Source organism: Myotis myotis, unplaced genomic scaffold (genome assembly GCF_014108235.1).
Source record: "Myotis myotis isolate mMyoMyo1 unplaced genomic scaffold, mMyoMyo1.p scaffold_m19_p_10, whole genome shotgun sequence".
NCBI lineage: Eukaryota > Metazoa > Chordata > Mammalia > Chiroptera > Vespertilionidae > Myotis > Myotis myotis.
In genome coordinates this window covers 16,438,528-16,454,770 of record NW_023416314.1, presented here as the reverse complement: position 1 = coordinate 16,454,770, position 16,243 = coordinate 16,438,528, and the positions used below count along the sequence as shown (strand labels likewise).

The 16,243-nt window shown below is 37.8% G+C and overlaps 1 protein-coding gene across 14 annotated transcripts in view; it reads left to right on the top strand.

The window, feature by feature from the left end:
- YAP1 (Yes1 associated transcriptional regulator) overlaps positions 1–16,243 on the top strand; it is a 118,601-nt gene that overhangs the window by 60,069 nt on the left and 42,289 nt on the right. For 9 of the 14 annotated variants that reach the window (XM_036324586.1, XM_036324588.1, XM_036324589.1 and 6 more), the window contains exon 4: positions 14,203–14,316. The exons of 4 other annotated variants lie outside the window; for them this stretch is intronic. In XM_036324586.1, coding sequence (XP_036180479.1) covers positions 14,203–14,316 — 114 coding nt within the window. Of the gene's footprint in view, positions 1–14,202; positions 14,323–16,243 lie in introns of all 14 variants that reach the window. One more of the 14 variants, XM_036324590.1, reaches the window with a different exon arrangement.

Here is a 16,243-nt window from a genome sequence, read left to right as displayed (position 1 = left end):
TTGTGAGAGCATTTCACACCCTCTCCACAGGGGATCACTTAAAAAAAATGTTGTTTTTTTTTTTCAGAGAGAGGAAGGGAGAGGGAGAAACAGAACCATCAATGATGAGAGAGCATCATCAGTCGGCTGCCTGTGACCTCCTGGTTCATGGGTCAGTGCTCAACTACAGAGCCACACCGGCCAGGCTGGGGATCACTTGTTGTTAAGTGATTTGGTCATGATTTTTAACTTAACAATATTTTCTAAATAATATTAAAACTCAGCCCTGGCTAGTTGTTCAGTGGATTGCTAGAGGATTGGCCCGAGGACTGAAGGGTTGTGGGTTCCATTCCTGGTCAAGGGCACATACCTCAGTTGCAGGCTTGGGTGCAGGAAGCAGCCAATCAATGAATGTCTCTCACATTGATGTTTCTTTCTCTCTCCCTCTCCCACCCCCCCTCCTCTTACCCTTCCACTCTCTCTAAAAAATCAATGGAAAAATATCCTCTGGTGAGGATTAAAAAAAACTTAGATTACCTGGGCAAAGCAGCAACATTTGGCAAATGGAACAATAGTTGGCTGATAAATTGCTATTCTTTATGCTGAGTCTGTTCAGCTGGGCTTCTAAAGTAAACACTCCTCCTCTTAATATATCAGCAAAACAATTGGCTTGTATAATCTATTACATTTTTTAAAGAATTCATTTGTTCATTCCTTTAATGAAGAAACCCAAATTAATTGAAAGGTGGATGTATAAAGTTACTTGGTTTTTCAGTAGCTTCATAGCAGTATTTTTTATGCTGTTCCATTTTTGAAAAGATCATTTCAATTTGAGAATTATAATATCCAAAATAATTATTTAAATGTCAAATGTGATAGGGAGTATGATGTTCATATACTTAGTTATTTGCTTGCTTATTTCAGATTACTAGTTATTTGCTTGATTATAACCTGCCTTCTTAGCTTATTTTAGAAATTATATTCTAAAGTAAGGAAAGATGTATAAAATGACCTTAAAGAATAAATAAATATTTTAAAAAATTTATTAGAAGTATTTGAAGTAATCGTTTGGTAAGTTCATTTGAATTCTGAAAGTTACTAAGGTTTTAGTGTAAATATCTGAACCTAATGAAGAAAAGGTTATAAACTTCTTTTATTTTAACCAACTAACTTAGAAGAGTAAAAGGACATTATTTAAAGAGTATAAAGAAAAAATGTTTGATATATTAGTATCATTGCCACCAGCTCTCTTAGATAGTGATGCTTAAAAATAGAAATGTCCCTGTTCAACTTTTTTTCTGTGATTATTTGTAGAATTTTGCAAACTTTGCTTTGGAGTAGAGAGGATGAGAAAGAGATTACAAATTACTTACATTTATGGACCAAATAAATGTCTATTTTATTTCTTCTCTTGATAAGTGTTGGAATATTATTTTTGTCTTCCCCACTGATTTCTAAATCCTTCTAGTTTCTCTATTGCTACAATAACTATGACTCATAGGAAGAATATTTGTGTGAAAGATTAAGATGCTAATTCTTTAAAAATGATATCCATAGACTACCATATATAGGCAGCATCAGTGAAATGAAAAAAAATCCTGCAACAATAGACAAGAGTTTTCTAAAATATTTTCTTTTGATCTCAATAAGGTAAGAAGGTAGTAAAACTTCTTATAGGTTAAAATTTTAACAAAAGGTCATTGCTGTATTTGTACATTCTAAAGCCTAAATGAGCTTAACAGAAAACTAATCTTTTATAAATGTATTTACTGAAATTCTAAGCTATTAAGTTAAAATCTAGAAGTATCAAGTTGCACTGAAGAAAGTCTGAAGAGTTGTGTATTAGAAAGTTCTCAGAGCTTATACTTGGCCTTTTTCTCTAGGAAGTTCATTTACTGTAACAGACAAACAGGAAAATGATTTTTCACAAAGTCTCATAGTTTGACCTTGAGACAGTAGAATCGTTTCCTTTCTAAAGCATTGATTCCACAAAAATGCCCTCCTTTGTACTCCGCATTGTATGCCACGGGCATTGAAGAGTCAAGTTAAAAGAGTTTTTCCATATAATTATAACACTAAATGTTATAACAGACATATATACCAAGTGCTGAGGGAATAGATGAGGAGCATGTGAATCAGTAGTCAGGAGAGTAGAGAAGACAGCTTTAAAAAGCCAAAGGTTCACTTATTTCTTCAACAAATATTGAATGCTCAATATATGCTAGGCACTATTCTAAATCCTAAGAATACAGAATATAATCAAGTACATGTGTCTGATAGTTAAAATGGAAAGAGGAAAATAAACCTAACTTGTTAAAGGGAGATATTTTAGATAGGTTCTCCAGTGAAGGCCTCTGTAATTGATGTCTTTCGAGCAGAGATCTGAATGAACTATCATGCAGATATCTGGGAGAAAGGGGAGGAATGTGTCATACATAACACAACAGGCCATTCAAAGGTGCTGAGGCATGTTTGGGGAATAGCAAAGAATCCACTGCAGCTAGAACACAGTTGGTGAAAGGTAGCACAGAAACCACATTATACGGGGACTTGTAAATTTTGAACACAGAAGTGATATAATCTGAGTAAGTTGTTTGTTTGTTTGTTTGTTTGTTTTTAAGTGGGGGGATTAGCCCAGTCTGGTGCGGTTTGGCGGTTGAGCATCAACCCAGGAACCAAGAGGTCACCAGTTGATTCCCAGTCAGAGCATATGCCTGGATTGCAGGCTCCATCACCAGTAGGGGAAGTGCAGAAGGCAGCCAACTGATGATTCTCTCTCATCATTGATGTTTCTATCCCTCCCTCCCTCCCTCCCTTTCAAGCCTGCAACCCGGGCATGTGCCTGACCGGGAATAGAACCATGACCTCCTGGTTCATAGGTTGATGCTCAACCACTGAGCCATGCCAGCTGGGCTAATTTCTTCATTATTTCAGCTCAACAAACTTTGATTGTATTTGGTGGCAGTGCTGAGCTCCAGAGATTCCAAGACAAAACAAGTCAAAGTGCTTATTGCAAGCCTGAGAGCCTGATTTGGGGGTGGGGGTGTGTGTTTAGGTAAATGATTAGGGTACAGTGAAGCATCTACTATGAAGGGGACATGAGCACAGTGGTTGGGGGCACAGTATGCTAGTGAGCAGAGTGCAGGTAAGTAGCAGTGCCAGAATACCCACCTAAAGCCCTCATATGTATGGGCCAGAGTAGTCTTCATCTACTACATTGTTCATTGTGGTCTGCAGGGAGTTTGGGCTCATCAGCATGTTCTAGTAGTTTGGCAGAAGAATCTTCTAGCTACCTATAAGACATGGGAGAACACCTGAACTCAGGGTGGTGGGGAGGGGATGAGCTGGCCATCACTCTGAAGCAGGTTTTATAAACTGCTTTTCTTTAATAAATGCATTTATACACACTTGTCCCATGCTTGGTGACAATAATATTTAATTGTTGTACATTACAGTATTTAGGAGTCGGGGTTAAATATATTTTAGTTCCTGTATCATATTTTGAAAAGCCTAATTCTGCAGATCAAAGTATTACAATCTGACCTGGTGATAGTTTCTAATGTTGCCATTTTGTCCTGAGCAACCTTGCAAAATTGAATATTTCCATTCTTGAAATAAAAGAACTCTTTTTCTCTGCCCGGCCGGCGTGGCTCAGTGGTTGAGCATCGACCTAGGAACCAGGAGGTCACGGTTCGATTCCCGGTCAAGGGCACATGCCCAGGTTGCGGGTTCCATCCCCGGTGTGGGGCATGCAGGAGGCAGCCGATCCATGATTCTCTCTCATCATGGATGTTTCTCTCTCTCTCTTCCTTCCTCTCTGAGAGCAATAAAAATATTATTTTTAAAAAAAAAGAACTCTTTTTCTCTATTCTAGAGCAGAATGATAAATTCTTCCCATAATACTACCTGGTCTATATTTAACTCAGTGTGGAAAAACAAAGACAACCTGCAGTTAAGCATCCAAAAAATCAAAAGTGCAATTTCAGTTGATAGGTAGAGAGGAGTTTTACTGGTAGGATAGGGTTGAGAAAAGCTTCACAGAAATACCATGAGTATAGAATCGAATCTCAGTGGGTAGAAACAGTGGAGGCCAGGAGGAAATAGTCTGGGGCTGCGGTGCATTGGGGATGTCTATGGAGGTAAAAGTCCATGACACTGCTAAGTACAGGCAGACCTTGGATATACTATGTGTTTGGTTCCATACCACTGCAGTGAGGTGTGTTTCAATAAAGCAAGTTCTAATCTTTTCTGGTGTAAGGCCGTGGTCGGCAAACTGCAGCTCGCGAGCTACATGCGGCTTTTTGGCCCCTTGAATGTGGCTCTTCCTAAGCCTTAGGAGTACCCTAACCTACCTATATAGTTTAAGTTTAAAAAATTTGGCTCTCAAAAGAAATTTCAATCGTTGTACTGTTGATATTTGGCTCTGTTGACTAATGAGTTTGCCGACCACTAGGGGCCTTGCCTTTTGTAAAAAAAAAACCAAACAAAACAACAACACATCTGTGAAGACCAATAACGTGAAGCGCAGTAAAGTGCCTGCACTAGACAGACAGGAGTGAACAGCCATGCAGCTGGGAGCACTAAACATGGAATGAATTACTAAATTACTTTAGGCAAAGCCCTCTTGAGGAAGTGGCATTCACATTGGGGAGGGATGAGTAGAAGTTAGCAAAGTAGGAAGGGTGGATAGATTTCCTCCAGGGAAGTCGTAGAGAGAGGCAAGGAGAAGTTTGAAGGACCAAAAGAAGACTGAGTCCTTAGGAGGGGTTTAAGTAATAGTAATGAATGCTTTCAGGACCTACACAGGTCTATGTAATGCCTGACTATAGAGGACCTTGAATGACCCAATAAAGATTTGAAAATTTTTCCTGTGGGCTCTGGAGAGCCCTAAGTTAGAGAGCTACTTCCTCAGAGGAGGTGAGGCAAGATGATCTTGGCGCACTTACAACATTTAATTTGCAGTTGATTAAGACCAATTTGGGGGCTACTATTAAAAATTAGTCATGAAAATGTGCAAGTCCACATTAAAGTTCACATATAAAGTTTTATTTGAGCAATTGCTATTTTGAAGTATGATCCACTAAAATATTGGACATACTTTGTGATGTCTAGTTGGGTGGAGAAGAAAGACCATTGTTGACCCTGTGAGAACCATTAAAGATGTAGGAATCACCTACACGAATATGACTGAAGCTATGGGATTTCATCAAAGTTCTAGGAAGAGAAAACTTTTTTAAAAACACTACTTTTGATTAATGTTTGTCATATTTGCAGTGTGGTACTTAAGAACATGGTTTCTGGAGAACTAGAACTGTCTGGGGTTGAATTCCAGCTCTGCCACTTAACTACCCTGGGCTAAGTAATCTTGGGCAGCTTTTCTGTGCTTGGTTTCCTCATCTGTAAAATGAGGATAATAATAGTTCCTGTGCCAAGGGGCTGTTAAAAAAGTTAATATTTGTTTACAAAGACCTTCGAACAATGCCTTGCGTATAATAAGAACAGTTTGTGATTCAACATAAATGCAAAAGACCAGAATGTCAAAAAACTGAAACTGATCAGGATTAGATACCTTTACCAGACCATTGCATCTATTTTTCCAGCTCCTTGCATTCTAAGGAAACCACTTCATAATCCTATACTTTGAACCACTCATCACGGTGTGTTTAGTAAACTTTCAGCGTCCTGAGGTGACTTTTTTTTTTTTTTTTAATATTTTACTGATTTTTTACAGAGAAGAAGGGAGAGGAATAGAGAGTCAGAAACATCGATGAGAGAGAAACATCAATCAGCTGCCTCCTGCACACTCCCCACTGGGTATGTGCCTGCAACAAAGGTAAATGCCCTTGCCCGGAATCGAACCCGGGACCCTTGAGTCCGCAGGCCGACGCTCTATCCACTGAGCCAAACCAGTTAGGGCATGAGGTGACTTCTTTATTCCTGAATTGTGGGACAGGTGAGAGGGAGAGACTGATCATCTAACTTGTGGTGTAATCAAGACTTTCTTGTTTGATTAGATATTGCAGATGGTTGTTAGTCATTACTAATGCAAGAGTGTCCTTAGGCAAGAGCAGGAAGTTGAGTCACCTTCACTGTTATGACCTGGAGTATTTTATTTGTTTTTAAAATATTGCAGGAATCAGTGTGGGGCGGGGGACATCTGTAATACTTTAAACAATAAAGATAAATAAAAAGTATTGCAGGAAGTTAGTATTTGCTTTAGTAGATAAGTTATACAACCAGTAGTAGTAAATCCTATATAAAAATTTATTTTCTCAAGAATAAGTAATTCTGATTTACAAATTACTTTAGATATAGCCTACCACTCTCTTGCTTATCCTAATTAAAATGTCTTACCCTGTTACATCTCATTGAAATGCTGACCTCTTTCTTACTACCTTCTGTGTTTTTAAAATATATATATTTTAAAATATATATTTTTTAAAGATTTCAGAGAGGAAAGGAGAGGGAAAGAGAGATAGAAACATTAATGATGAGAGAGAATCATCAATTGGCTGCCTCCTGCACACCTCCTACTGGGGGTTGGGCCTGAAACCTGGGCATGTGCCCTGACAGGGAATCCAACCGTGCCCTCCTGGCTCATAGGTTGATGCTCAACCACTGGACCATGCCGGCCGGGCTCTCACTGCCTTCTTGATTCAGAGCCTATTTTATATTTCTTCCTCTTTTCCAAAAAGACATTGATACGTGGTGGCCAGGCATGATATTCCAGCCTGGAAAAACTCCCATGTCTAAAGGCCTACCTTTAGTGTGTGTGGATGTCATATGGGATGAAAATGTTTATTGCCGAAACTGGTTTGGCTCGGTGGATAGAGCGTCGGCCTGCGGACTGAAGGGTCCCAGGTTCAATTCCGGTCAAGGGCATGTACCTGGGTTGCGGGCACATCCCCAGTAGGAGATGTGCAGGAGGCGGCTGATCGATGTTTCTCTCTCATCAATGTTTCTAACTCTCTCTGTCTCTCTCCCTTCCTCTCTGTAAAAAATCAATAAAATATATTTTAAAAAAAGAAAAAGAAAAAAAAAAGAAAATGTTTATTGCCTGCTTTGACTTGTCCATGAGTTTGGAGAAATTGGTATTGCCCTTTAGTATTGGCAATTCCCTTTAGGTATTACTCGTTCTTTTCTGGTCAAGTTTGAATGATAAAAACAAAATGGACCACTGTACCTCATTTCTTGTATCTGTCCACTCCATACTGGCCTCAGTGTTTCACCTGACTGGAATGCTCATGCCCCAGATCATCACATCCTTGGACTTGGATTGTGTTGGCTCTCAGCCAAAAGGTATCTTTCTCAGTGAATATAGTAGGGGCTCAATAAATACTTCCTGAATAAAAAGAATTTGCTATATCTAGTACCTTCTGTTTAAGTGGTACCAAATAATAGAGAATCTGAATTTACATGAAAAGAATAAAACAGAATATTTTGTTTCATAAACATAAATAAAGGATTTTAATTGAATTTCATTTTGATTGCATTAAGTCAACATTTATTATAACCCACCCTTTCTGAGTAGTAGGCACTCTACTAGACAATAAAATAGAAAAATGCATGCCGAAACCGGTTTGGCTCAGTGGATAGAGCGTCGGCCTGCGGACTGAAAGGTCCCAGGTTTGATTCCGGTCAAGGGCATGTACCTGGGTCGCGGGCACATCCCCAGTAGGAGATGTGCAGGAGGCAGCTGATCGATGTTTCTCTCTCATCGATGTTTCTAACTCTCTATCTCTCTCCCTTTCTCTCTGTAAAAAATCAATAAAATATATTAAAAAAAAAAATAGAAAAATGCATAATATATACTCCTGTGCTCAGATATTTCACAGTCTAGCCTGGAAGAAAACACTGTAAGTTAGATAAATTCAGAAACACTTCTTTTACCAGGTAAAAAATATTAAGTTGGTATTTTAGGTCAGTGTTCTCAGAGTGAGCTCCTTAGACCAGCATCAGCATCAGCATCATCTTAGAATACTCAGGCCCAACCCCTTCCCTACTGATTGAATTAGAAATTCAGTTGGGGTATCTGTTTTAACAAGCCTTCCACATGTTTCTGATACATACTTAAGTTTGAGAGCCACTGTTTTAGACCATGTTTTGTAAATAAAAACTTTCTACTTACATTTGTTTCATTTTATATACTCCATATTGGAGAAATTATAATATTTATGACGCACTAACATCAGGATATAGATTGAACTCAAAGGCATCAATCCCTGTGATGTCTCCTCTTATAAATTTAATTTTGTGGGAAGCCCAGATTTCCCCCTTGAACTTACTGACCTCACTGCGTTCTACCTCTAGCCCAATTCAGAAAATATATCATTCTTGCTTTTCCTGCTTTTCATGGTTATTCAACAGTTAGCTTAGTTTAACATGTTTATTTAGTCATTAAATTTCTAAGGACTGTTAAAATTTAAAAAAAAAAAATTCCCCTAAATAAAGCCCAGATGTGTATTATTTTATTTAATTCACATTTAAGGTTGAAGATTTCTTTTTAGTTTCCTTTTTCTAATATTAAGGATTCACGTGTGGTTCAAAGCTGTTAAATAGTAATCTTTCCTTATTTACTCTTTTGCCTTTGGTCCATACTTTTCCTTTTACATAGTGAAAACATCCAGTTTTGGACCTTTCTTTCCACATAACATTATACAGGGGTGGGCAAAAGTTGGTTTATAGTCGTGGGTATACAAAACACAATTTATTCTTGTAATTTATTAATTATTGTATTATTTATTTGTATTACAACGAAACCTACTTTTGCCCACTTTGTATTTTTGCCAGAGTGGTAAATGAAAAGCATAAATTAATATATAAAGCATTCCTTTCTGTTTAGCATAGACATTTTGCTTTAAATGTGAGTGATTATAAAATTAATTGTATGGTAATCTATTTTATATGCATATAATTTATATAATTTAATTCTTTAATTAGAAATGTAGGAAAATGGGCAGCAGTTACTACACTGTTTATTTGTACTGGGCTTGTCTCTCCTTTTATCTTCATTTCTAAAATTAATGCATTTAGAGGTTTGTTTTTTATTATTTAGGTCTATAAAAATAGTATTGGTAATAAATTTCCTGAATTTAATTTTTAAAATTCTCACCCAATAATATGTTTATTGATTTTTGGAGAGAGGAAAGGGAAGAGAAGGGAAAGAGGCGGGAGGAGAGAAATATTTATGTGGCAGAGAAACATCTATTGGTTGCCTCCCATATGCACCTGACCAAGGATCAAACCTGCCAACTTTTGGTATATGGGATGATGCTCCAACCAACTGAGCCACAGGGCCAGGACTTAAAGTCCACTATTTTTAGTAAAATACTAAATACTTAATGGTTTGTATGTGATAAATACTTGATATATGACAAATAAATATTTAATGATTTAAACTTGTATATAAAGGGATAAAGTCACTATTCCACTTTGAATTTAATGCATAAGTTTTTGGAAATGTATTTATATCTTTGGGAAGCAGTGTATTCTTTGGTTTAAAATCAGAAACTCTGGATCAACTCTTTCCTCTCCCTGGGGCAAGTGACCTTTCTGAGTCCCTGTGCTCCATCTGTGTGACAGGGATAAGAACAGTGCCTAGGTCAGAGAGCCATTCTGTAGATTTAGATGTGATAATGTCACCATTGTGGATGGTAGTGATGGAGCCAGGAGTGACAGAGGTGCTGCTGCCCTCGGTACCTCCAGAAGTTGTGCCTTCCACTGCTATAACAGCAAAACAATTTAGAAACAACTCTGGTATCCAATACTGCGGAAAGGGATGGGATAAATGAATTCTAATATCTCCATACAGTTAAGATCTATAAAGCCATTAAAAAGAATGAGAGACCTATGTGTTCTATGAAGAAAAGATGCCCATACTATCTTAAGTGAATAAAGTGGTGTGGTACAGGTAGAGCATGACATCAATGGGTGTGCATATGTTGTAGAATGTGCACAAGAAAAATCCAGAACCTATTGCAAAATTGAAGCTGTTTAGTTTCCCCTCTGGGGAGTAAATTATAAGACATTTTTGCTTTTTTTATTTTGCATTTCTGCAATTTTTAACATTTTTAAAATTTACATGTTGTAAAAATGAATACATTTATGAACACAGAGTTTAAGGAGTAAAAGGCACTGGGTTAATAACATTCACATATTCTGTTTATAAACATCAATTGAAAATAGTGTATGTACTACATAATTTTCAGCTCATTTATAGAAAGTTCAAAGTATTACAAGGCAGGACATTTATCCATTAAATATTTATTGAGCAATTACTCAGATACTAGCCTACAAGTTAAAATATGAGTGACTTGGTTGTTGCCAGGAGGACAGACATATAAACAAGTAATGACAGTGTTATCTGTTAAATGTTAATACAGAGTAGAAGAGGAAAGTAATAATTTTGTGTGAAGTAATCAGGGAGGGCTAAATTGAAAAGGTGACACTTGAGCTCTTTCTCTTGCAAGATGAGTACATTCATAAGGGGCAGGGCAGACTGTGATAACCACAACAGTACATGCAAGGAGGTGGCATAGTTTTGGGAAAAGTTGGAGTGGTGGTGGGAATTGGGTGTGTGAAGACTTATTAAGAAAAATGAGTCCAGCTGGCATTTTCCTTTTAATGGGAGAGAGCAAGGGACACAAACGTTTTTAAAGGCATTGAGTGACGTATAAAAGTTGATTAGATAATATTGTAAGAAGAAAACTGTGGTGGTGTTAGATAGAAGACACTGGGATGGGGCAGGAGCTGAGCACTCAGGTGCCAAGGAAGGCAGTAGGATGTATTGTTACAAATTGAACATAATTAAAGTATAGTGGTTAATCACAAAAACAATATGTAATTATATATTCAATATGTGTTTTCCAATGGTCTTGGGCAACCCCTGTGAAAGGGTCGTTCGACCCCCAATGGGGTCGCGACCCACAGGTTGAGAACCGCTGGGGTAAGGTAAAAGAGCTGTTATCTATTGATGGCTGAGTTCTTAGAGATTGACTAGAACATGTCAGAGAGATCGTAAGTGGCATCTACAGGCTGAAGTGGGTGAGCAGATAGGGGTGATGCTATTTTTTAAAAAAGTAGAGAATCACCACGTATTCAGTCAGGTTTAGAGGCTATAATGATGTCTACTGGAATTGAGTTGAAGCTTCCAAAGGCATCCAGTGACTTATTCATCACCATATTTTAGGAACTTAGAATTTTAGTTCTTTTCAAAAGGATTTTGCATTTGAGCCATCTTCATAATTAAAAGTGGTAACAAACCACTAGTAGTCAGTTTTGGAGGTTCTCCCTTCCTGTGGGGAAATAGAGCCCAGAGTGGCCATGAAAGCTACTGAGAAAAGTGGTTTGATTTGAACATGTAAGAGAAGTTTCCTTCCATTCACCTTTTAGTAAACATGGATGTCTTTCAGCAAATTCCAACTCTGGACATGGTTAGCATTATGTATAGAACTCTACATCCAGGCCTGGGGGCAGGTCTTGTCGTCCCCTAGTGCAGCGGTTCTCAACCTGTGGGTCGCGACCCCTTTGGCGGTCGAACGACCCTTTCACAGGGGTCGCCTAAGACCATCCTGCATATCAGATATTTACATTACGATTCATAACAGTAGCAACATTACAGTTATGAAGTAGCAACGAAAATAATTTTATGGTTGGGGGGTCACAACATGAGGAACTGTTTTAAAGGTCCAGAAGGTTGAGAACCACTGCTAGTGGCTTCTCTAGGATTTCACGCATCTTTGTGTTTCCTAACTAGATTTTGCCCCTTGTCAAAGCAAATCTTTTGATAACAGTCTAGTAACAAATGGGTCTGTTCCTGATTCATATGAAACTGGTCCAGAATTAGGGCTTTGGGTCCCATGGGCTTGTGTGAATGGTCTGTTTTACCAAAGTTACTTATTCAGCATCACTCATAAGTCTGTCTTGGACTATCAATGTAGAAAGAAGGAGCTTGTGTTTTTACACAAGAACCCTGGTCTTAGATGTGGGACATGAATAAAATATATATATATATATATATGGCTAAGTGACCGACCGTATGACCAACCGACTGGCCGGTACAAATGACACGCACTGGCAATTTAAAAATAAAGGTTGACTTTATGCACGATACATATAAAGCTCTTGCTGACGCCAATCACATGCGTGTGTTTCGATCTGTCATTGTCATTCATGAATTTGGTTGTTTTTGTTGACATTCTGAAACTGAAAGAAAGCGGCGTCATCGACAGAATATGTCTGAAGACCAACTATTGGCACAACGTACCTCTGAAGCTGAAAGAAACCGACATCGTCGACAGAATATGTCCGAAGAACAACTATTGGCACAGCAGTGTACCTCTGAAACTAAAAGAAGCTGGTGTCATCAACAGGATATATCTGAAGACCAACTATTGGCACAACGTACCTCTGAAGCTGAAAGAATGACATCATCGATAGAATCTGTCTGAAGAACAGCTGTTGGTACAGTATACCTCTGAAGCTGAAAGAAGCCAGCGTTGTCGACGGAATGTATCTGAAGACCAACTATTGGCACAATGTAATATCGTTCTGGTTCTCTAAAGCTCACAGTGAACAGTCTACCTAATACTTTATTCCCGCCCTTTTGGCGTTTTCTCCACAAAGAATTATTAAACACATAATGTTGTGGAATCTCCCAATAATTTAATTACGCGCGTTGGAATCTTCTCTATTCAATAAGAACCAAGCCATCAAAGTTGAAGAGCCTGTGACGTTAAAGTTAAACTTGTAAATATTTCACAAGGGAAATTAGTCAAGCACTCTGAAAGTGTTTTTACTCTTAATGTGGTATACAGGGAGATATTAGAATAAGTTTAATCAATTTATCAGTCATTGTTTTTATCAGTGTTGTTTTTATATCATGTTTTTGTTTTTACATAATCTTTGTTATATCATGTTGTTTATTTATTAATCAATTTGTATATTATTTTCATATACTTTTTACTAATTTTCTTTCATCTCTGACACTTCTATTATAGAGAAAGGGTGAAGAGTGATCTTAAAATATTTCTTCTAGTTAATTTTCTCCAATGTGCACAAATCCGTGCACTGGGCTACTAGTGTAGTTATAAAGAACAACGGCTCAGGAATTAGGCTGCTGGGTTTGAGTATCACTTTAACACTAACTAGCTTTGTGAGGTTGTACCAGACTGAACCACTCTGTGCCTCAGTTTCCTCATTAAAATGTAGTTAATACTGCTGTGTATGTCATTGGTTGTTGTAAGGATTAAATGAGTTAATGTATTTAGTATACTTAGAAAGCAACTGGCACACAGTAACACTCAATTCATGTGGGTCCATTGATAGAAAAATTTTAGGCATTTACTCAGACTCTGTTTCCAATTTACACGCCTCTCCAGACTCCTGGTGGGGAAGGAAAGTGGAAGGGGGAGAAAAGGAATTGAGGAGGAAATATGTTTGAATTTAGTAGTTTAATAGCCTTTTTCTTAGCTATTATGTACCAAAAGCAATTGTCTATCTTCCATACCCTCACAAAGATAGAATAATCTTAGATTGGCTATGTTCTTTAGTCTTATCTCCCAGACGTTTTTCCTCACTCCACAGCTGCTTCTGAGAAATTTGCCTTCCAACAGTTTTAGAACTTAACCTACCCTGTTTCAAAACTGACAAACTTAAACTCCCAGCCACAACTCCCACCTTATAGCAACTTCCAAGCTGCTTAAAAATAAGCTTTTTTTTTTTTTAACTATAGTTTTCTCTATTATAGTTTCCTTGGTGTGAGCCCATCACATAAATAATGGAAATAAATGAAGCTTGGGAGGCTTAGCTAAAGTGTGCTTTATATTAAACAGACTGTATGATATTTCAGATATTCTGAAAACACTCACATGTATTCCTTGTTAAAGAACCTTGGAGTCCCTAGGAAGGTACTGTCACAAAACTGGGTTTGGCAGGTAGTACCTGAGCTGTAACACTCTGTGTCTTGTATTAACAGTAATAATTATTATTTGGGTCGTGACTTCCAAAGGAATTTTTTTGAAAATCTGATTTTTTTCCATCTGTGTCTCTGGGGAATGTAGATTTTATTATTTGGTAGTTTCTTTTTAGTGGAGAAGAACCTGCTATATAGGTTGTTTTAATGAATTGTTTTATTCAAGGTGTATTTTCTTTTTTAATTAGTACTCCTCCCACTTTTTTTAGGTGCACCAAATAAAAACCGTGATTTTTTTTCTGTATTTATAGGTACTCTTCCTGATGGATGGGAACAAGCCATGACTCAGGATGGAGAAATTTACTATATAAACCATAAGAACAAGACCACCTCTTGGCTAGACCCAAGGCTTGACCCTCGTTTTGGTAAAGGTTCATCTCAAAACCTTTCTAGTTATTTTTGATTATAATTTTTTGTATGTGAATTTGGGAAGGTACTTTTAAATAAAATTGCACTGTCTTGTAGTATTAAAAAATGACTGCTCACCCAAGTTTTCTAGTACTATTTTATATCTTTCACTTTAAACTTGAGAAAGTCCGATCTAAGTTAGCTTTTTAGGGGATTGAGGGAATGTTGTGGTGGCTGACTAACTAGAATCACTGTTCCTTTCACATTTTTGGGAGTCACAGTGATTTGTTTAAAATTATCTTTCTAGAGTAATAATCAGGCTGTCTTATTGCATCTAAAACCTGGGTACCAGCTTTTGTCAGTGACCTGGTGTCTGCTTAGGCTTACTTTCAGAGAGTAATGAGTACCATTGTGTGGCCTGGTGTTGTCATCTCTTCTGTCATAAGCGGGGGGTTGAGGTACCCTGTTGCCCTAGAAATAAGACCAATGACAGCATTTTTCCCTTCGCTTCTGGCCTTTTTTTTTTTTTTTAAAAGTAATGGTCCTTTGTTTTACATTTAGGAAACTAAAAGCAAAGTCATACTCCTCTCCAAATCACACGACCGAATCACTAATTTGCACGAAGGAAAACTCTTACAAATGTGCACATTTTGATAATAGTACAAGCGCTTTAATGCCTTTTTATCCAATTTTTTTTCACTGTTTTCAGTTTCTTCAGTTAGGTTTCTGAGATTTTTCCAAAGCCATGGAAAAATGACTCTAAAAAGCAGCAGATCATTGTGGTTTCGAAGTTTTTGTCTTGGACTGAATGCAGCTAAATGAGAACAATGTGCAGATCACTGAGTAGGTCAGACTGAGGGGACACGGAACCTTTGAAGCTTTACAGGGGTTGACCTAACAACAACTGTGGGGCCCTTATGGGAAAGAGGAATTAACTCTGTGAATGCCATCAAAACACGGGGGGGGGGGGGGGGGGGGGGAGTGAACAGCCCGGAGCTGGTTGGGTAAAATTAACTTCCCTGTCAGGAATGTTATGAACTGTTCTCCTATGTCTTTATGTATACCTTTAAGCAACCCCAACATTGGAGTTTGCCCTAAACTGGCCAGCTTTGTGGATTGCACCCCCTATTCAAGTAAAGTCAAAGATGGGATCAGGGCAGAGACTGTCATTTTGACAGATATTCGGCTTGCCTTAAATGCTACCCTCATGAACTTCAAGACCTATTTGGGTGTTAAAAAAGTTACATGGCATGTTAATAATTTGCAACTTCAGATTCTGTATAATACTTGAATAAGCCCTTGTGGTTGAAACAGGAAACCGAGTAAGGTAGAGAATTTAATAAATGTTGCCATTTGTATGGACTGGAACGATAACAGCCATGTTTCCTTAAATCATCTTTAATGAATTCAACTTGTCCACATTTTGGAAACTTTTTAAAATGGTACTGTGGGGTTTTTTTTTACCCTCCACCCCACCCCCAACATAGGGTTATGAAAGATGATGATTAACTCTTAGCTAACTACAGAATCAGAAATTGGAACAAAGTTGTTTTTTAAAGTATTGTCAGTTAAACAGTGAAATAAAACAACTTCGCTGTGAGCTTAAAGTAGATCCATTAATTAGGCACACAGCGTGGTCTTTTGTTTTAATCAGAGAAAGTATAAAAAAAATGCTTCCTCCCTACCTCCAACACATACATACACACAATCATACCATTAGATATGCCAAAAAGAGCTTCATAAAATTATCTTAGTGCCTTTAGTTTCCCTTTTTGGGCCCACTGTGTATGTGTATTCCAGACAGGCTTGACAACATGCCAAAAGCTTTTTATTTTGTAGTCCAACTTTTAATCTGTTCCAGACCTTTTCAGTCAGAGAGCTCAAGTGTAACTGGAAGGGGGCAGGAAAGAAAAAAAGTGTGGGTTTTTCTGCTCTAGAGTGACA